The following is a 6,000-nucleotide window of genomic DNA, read 5'->3' as shown; positions in this document are numbered from 1 at the left end:
TGAATCCACACATTGATTATTTATACAAAACAGACCACAAGTCATCCAACTGTACCTGATTAATATTTTGAATACATAAAGCTAGCGCTCTCACTCTCTCTCTCTCTAATAACACAGTTTCCCCTTAGAGCGTCTGACTGAAATACGAACCCTATACAATTGTGTGGGATGTTTAAAGTAATACTTGTTACTTACCCAACTAAATTCTGTCTAACATGTCTTACAGGAACACGTTGTATTGAAGTTCATAATAATACAACAGTTATAGATTTGAAGATGTTACATTTCATTTAACAGTGAATAAATATTAAATTCTCCACATTACTTTTTCATAAATTAGTACCAAGATAACAGTAACATGTGAACAGCACTTAAATAATAAAAAAGTTCATTTGTTCACAATGTGTCATCTGTATTTCCTCATCTTCTTCCCTTTCAATCTTTTCCTAACTCCTTGTGCTTCTTCCGTGTCATCGTTGTCATCAACAGCAGCTTTCCTCTTCTTGTTCTTGCCACCCTTCTTCTCTTCTAGGTCCTTTAGTTGCTGTCACAGGAAAAGAAACAGTTAAAAACAAAATGGTAAAGGATGTAATATATACTTTTACACAAAAAGAAATCATTATTTACCATTTTTGCCATCCTCTGGGCTTCTGCCACTCTTTCTTGCAACAACATTACTTCATCTTCCTGTAGCTTGAATAGTGGAAGCTGCTTGCCAATCAAATGTTCAATACGCTGGTACAGTTCAACATCATACTAGAAAGTATTAAAATCACAGAATTTTATTCCAACAGGCTTGCTTACCTAATGTGACAACATAAAAACTAAATATCTTTTGGTGCCAGAAATTTCTTCTGCAAAAGCCAACAGTGACAAAGAGCAAAGGCAACTGGTAATTTAGAGATGTGATATATAGAAAAGCAAAGAAGTAGAACACAAGAATTATTATAGCACTGTGGAAGGAATATGGAGAAAGAGACTAAGAAATATTCACACTATCAAAATTATGGAGCAGCAGGAACCAAAAGCAACAGTGTTACACAAAAGTATGACACTTATTATCATGCTTAAAAAATGTATGTCTTTTTGTTATTAGGAAAAAACACTGATGGAACAATGTCCTGACCAAAGACAATGAATAACAGTTCTGTGGAGGTACAGGAAATGAGAAGGCCAACGTCAGATGGACTACTTTCACGAAATTAATGACCTGGGTATCACAATATTTCCATACATACAGAGGATACTATGCTGCAGCACCATCGTGGAGGAACAGCTTTATGATAGTTATCCGATAATTTGGGCAAAGTGTCTGAAGCAAGTAGAGTATTGGCATATAATTTTTAATAAGGGTGGTTTACAAAGTGAAGAGAAAGCTTTACTGGTGCATGGGGTTATTAATGCACAGATCTTTTAACCACTGTAATTCTATTCTGCATCTCTTATGAATCTTAGCTCATCAATGAATAGCAGAAAACTTCCAGTAAACGTTATCACCATGCCAGAAACATATTTAAGAAGTTATACATGCAGGAAAATCCTGAGGTGATATATAGGGTGATTATAATTAAAGTTAAACTATCAAAATGCTGTAGAAATAAGACCACTGGTTGGAATGAAATCAAATTGCAACATAATATTGTCGGAGAACGGGGAAACACTATGGCAGAAGAAGAAGAGAGGGAAAAAATTGACCGATAGATGACGCTGTATGTGTCAGAATACATAAATGGAAACACCTGTCATGCGCACGACCCATTGAAATCGGTATAAACATGCCGAGTACACAGCTTTTCCAACTTTCGCATCTGTGATGTTCACCATGACTATCTCAATGCAGGGTTATGTTATACTTGTAAAGCTGTATTACAAGGATAATGACAGTGCACATATCGCTCTGCAGAAGTTCTGGACTCTGAAGGGTTTGAAAAAAGGCATTGGTCCGATGACTGCCTGGGTCTGGAGAAAATGATTTGGAAATTCGAAAAGATGGGTTCTTTTGGTGTGCAACCTGGTAGAGGGAGGAAACGAATTGATTCGATGTCAGAGGAAGCAGTGGCCACAGCAATGCATGAGGAGACAAGTGGTGGTGTGCAAAGGTGTAGTGCACAGAGAACTGCCCGAAAATTTGACACACCCGTGAGCATGCTGTGTAAAATCCTACGAAACATCCTTCTTTGCTATCCATTCAAAATTACCCATGTGCACAAGTTCCTTCCTGTTGACCTGCCAGCAAGGGAGACCTCTGCTTTAGAATTTCTTGCTTACATGGAAGTGGACAATGATTGACCTTGGAAGATTCAGTAGACAGACGAAGCCCTCTTCCATCTGACAGGATATGTCAATATACAGAATTGTCGAATATGGCCAACAGAAAATCCACACACAAATCAACACGTACCACTTCATCCTGAAAAGCTCACTGTGTAATGCGGGTTTACGGCATCATTTATCATAGGGCCATTTTTTAAGAGACAAGTGACTCCGGTCCTGTTACCTGTACCGCAAACGGTAAGTGCTATGAGTGACTTTTGCACAACCACGTCATTCTAGCTCACCAACAGAGTGAATGGGATCATTTTTATGCAAGATGGTGCACCTCCGCACATTGTAAATCCAGTTAAGCAGCTGCTGTAGCAGCATTTTGGAAATGCTAGAATTATCAGATGCCATTTCCCTACAGCCTGGCCATCGTGATCACCTGATACGTGACTTCTGGCTGTGGGCCTATCTGAAAGGTGTTGTGTTCTGTGTTCCAAATGCAAACTTAGCTGCACTGAAGGTACATATTGCACAACACATTCTGAACGTGATCCCAGAAACACTTTGATCAGTTGTGGTACATGCTGTTTTTTTATTTCAACTTGCTGCAGAAAATGGTGAACAGCATATTGGATACGTTTTGTGGCAGTCACACGGAAATTGATAATCCAATTTGATTTTGATTGATGCTTTTTATGCAGTTTTTGGCCTCAGGACATTTAAAACCCGATGTGAGTGATGCTTTTTATGTGGTTTTTGGCCTCAAAACAATTAAAAACCGATTTTTCCCAGCTGATGTGATATGACCTTGCTGTAGTGGTTGGTGTTCCTGTTAAAATAATCATGCAGGGGAAAGAAGAAAACAAACGAGAGGTAGAGCACAACACCGAAAGGAAGGGAATACGACAAGAATGACAAAGACAGCAAACACTTCAAAGAACAAAAGAGGACAAGAGAACCACAGAGAGATGCAAGAAAGAGGTAGAAGAGATTAAAACAAGAAGGCAGATTACCAAGGCTGGCTGACCGTGAGAATAAAAAGGAGAAGCCAGCCACTCTGCAACACATTAAAACCTCCACCCTAAAAGCACAAGGGTGGAGGACACAGAGGGACAAAGGACATGCGCTAAAACTTAGATCGAACGATAAAACACGCCCTCAAAAAAAAAAAAAAAAAAAAAAACACACACGTGAAACTAAAGCTGCTATTGAGGCATTGTCGCCCAACACCGAAGGTAGGGTGCTGGAAAAGTTAAAAGTCTGCCGCAGAGGAGCAGCTGAAAGTGGGCAGTCCAGCAAGAGGTGGACAACTGTCATTTGTGTGCCACAATGACACTTAGGTGTGTCTTCGCGACGGAGGAGGTAATGATGTGTTAGCCACGTATGGCCAATGCGGAGCAGACAAAGTACACCTGATTTCCTGCAAGAAGCCTGCAGGGAAGACTTTTGCACATTCACAGTCTCCTTAATGACACACAGTTTGTTGTGCGTACTGTTATGCCACTCCGTCTCCCAAAGCCGAAAAACATTGTGGCGTAAGACAGAACGCAGGTCAGTTTCAGAGATGCCCATCTCCAAAAGCGGCTTCCGTGTAGCCTATATGGCGAGCCTGTCAGCAAGTTCATTGCCTGGGATTCCGACATGTCCTGGAGTCCACACAAACCACTGAATGACTGGACCGTTCCAGGGCAGAGATGGACTCCTGGATAGTCACTACCAAAGGATGCCGAGGGTAGCACTGGTCGACAGCTTGTAAGCTGCTCAGGGAGTCAGAAAAGAGAAGAAACGTCTCACCAGAATGGGAATGGACGTACTGAAGTGCACGAGATATGGCCACAAGCTCTGCAGTGAAGACACTGCAGCCAGTGGGCAAGGAATGCTGTTCGATATGGCCTCTGTGGACGTAGGCGAAGCCAACGTTACCATCAGCCATCAAGCCATCGGTATACACAATTTCAGAGCCCCGGAACATGTCAAGAATTGAGAGGAAATGACAGCGGAGAGCGGCGTGGTTAATGGAGTCCTCAGGGCATAAAAAAGGTCCAGACGAAGCTTCGGCCGAGGTGTACACCATAGACGTTTATGCGAATGGACCTCAAGCAGAGGTGGTAAAGGGAAGGACTCCAGTTCAGACGGAAGGGACCGCAAGCAAACCGCAATCTTGGCCATAACTGGGGCCGCCAATATGGGAGATGAACTACCACGGGTGGGAAAAGGAGACGGTAACTCGGATGCTCGGCAGAACTACTAATGTGTGCAACGTAACTGGTGAGCAGTTGTGCACGCTGGATCTGCAATGGAGGGACTCCGGCCTCCACCAGGACACTGGTCACCAGACTCATTCTAAAAGCTCCTGTTGTCAGGCGAACGCCACAGTGATGCACTGGGTCCAGTAAACGCAACGCTGAGGGCGTTGCCGAACCATAAACCACACTTCCATAGCCAAGGCGGGATTGAACAAGGGCTCTGTAGAGCTGCAGCAGCATAGAGCAAACTGCACCTCAGTTGGTGTTGCTCAGGCAGTCGTGGGCATTGAGATGCTGCCAGCACTTCTGCTTAAGTTGTTGTTGATGAGGTACCCAAGTCAGTAGGGTGTCAAAAACCAGTCCTAAGAATTGATATGTCTAACTACAGTGAGTGGATCGTCATTAAGGTAAAGTTCAGCTTCCGGATGAACAGTATGATGTTGACAGAAGTGCATGACTCACAACTTCGCAGCTGAAAACTGGAAGCTGTGGGCTAGAGCCCACGACTGCACCTTGTGAATGGCTCCCAGGTGCTGCTCAGCGACACCAGTACTGAATGAGCAGTATGAAATGCAGAAGTCATCTGCATACAGAGAAGGTGAGACCGATGGCCCTACAGCTGCTGCTAGACCGTTAATGGCCACTAAAAACAGAGAGACACTCAATAAGAAGCCCTGCAGAACACCATTCTCCTGAATATGGTGGATGGGGGAGAGGGGGGGGGGGGGGGAGGGGGAGGTATGAGAGGCACCAAATAGGATATGGAAAGTATGGAGCAACAGGAAGTTTTGGATAAAAATTGGGAGCGGGCCCTGGAGATCCCACTCATCCAATGTGGTAAGGATATGATGTCGCCAAGTCGTGTCGTATGCTTTACGCAAGTCAAAAAAGATGGCAACCAGATGTTAGCATCTAAAAAAGGCTGTTCAGATGGCAGACTTGAGGTACACAAGGTTATCAGTGGTAGAGCGACCCTGGCGGAAGATGTCCTGACATGGAGCCAGTAGGCTATGTGACTCCAGGACCCAACCAAACCGCCGGTACACCATACGTTCCAGCAGCAAACAAAGAACATTGGTGAGGTTGATAGCTAGCCACATCAAGCAGGTTTTTACCAGGTTTGAGCACCTGAATGATGGTGCTCTCCCGCCATTGCTGGAAAGATGCCACGCACCAGATCGATTGACGATGATGAGGAGATATCGCCTGTAGTCAGACGAGTGATGTTTAATCATCGACTGTGGATTCGATTCGGCCCAGGCGCTGTGTCGGGGCAATGTGCAAGGGCACTGAGGAGCTCCCACTCTGTAAATGGGGTGTTATAGGGTTCACTATGGCTTGTGAACGAGAGGTCTTTCCTTTCCATCCTATGTATGAGGGTGTGAAAGGCTGGGTGGGTAGTTCTCCAATGCAGAGGTATGAGCGTAGTGCTCAGCAAAGTGTTCGGCAATCATGTTTGCGCTGGTAGATAACACACCATTGATGTTAACAC

The 6,000-nt window shown here is 43.9% G+C and overlaps 1 protein-coding gene across 1 annotated transcript in view; it reads right to left on the bottom strand.

Annotated features, from left to right (window-relative positions):
- Nucleotides 1-262: 262 nt before the first annotated feature.
- Nucleotides 263-6,000, bottom strand: part of LOC126470392 (probable ATP-dependent RNA helicase DDX47) — a 50,734-nt gene continuing 44,996 nt past the window's right edge. Inside the window, exons 8-9 of the mRNA XM_050098238.1 lie at nt 628-756; nt 263-544 (exon numbers count right to left, since the gene is read on the bottom strand). Coding sequence (XP_049954195.1) covers nt 407-544; nt 628-756 — 267 coding nt within the window. The 3' untranslated portion in view covers nt 263-406. The remainder of the gene's footprint in view (nt 545-627; nt 757-6,000) is intronic.

Source organism: Schistocerca serialis, chromosome 1 (genome assembly GCF_023864345.2).
Source record: "Schistocerca serialis cubense isolate TAMUIC-IGC-003099 chromosome 1, iqSchSeri2.2, whole genome shotgun sequence".
Taxonomy (NCBI): domain Eukaryota; kingdom Metazoa; phylum Arthropoda; class Insecta; order Orthoptera; family Acrididae; genus Schistocerca; species Schistocerca serialis.
This window is presented reverse-complemented; position numbering and strand designations above follow the sequence as displayed.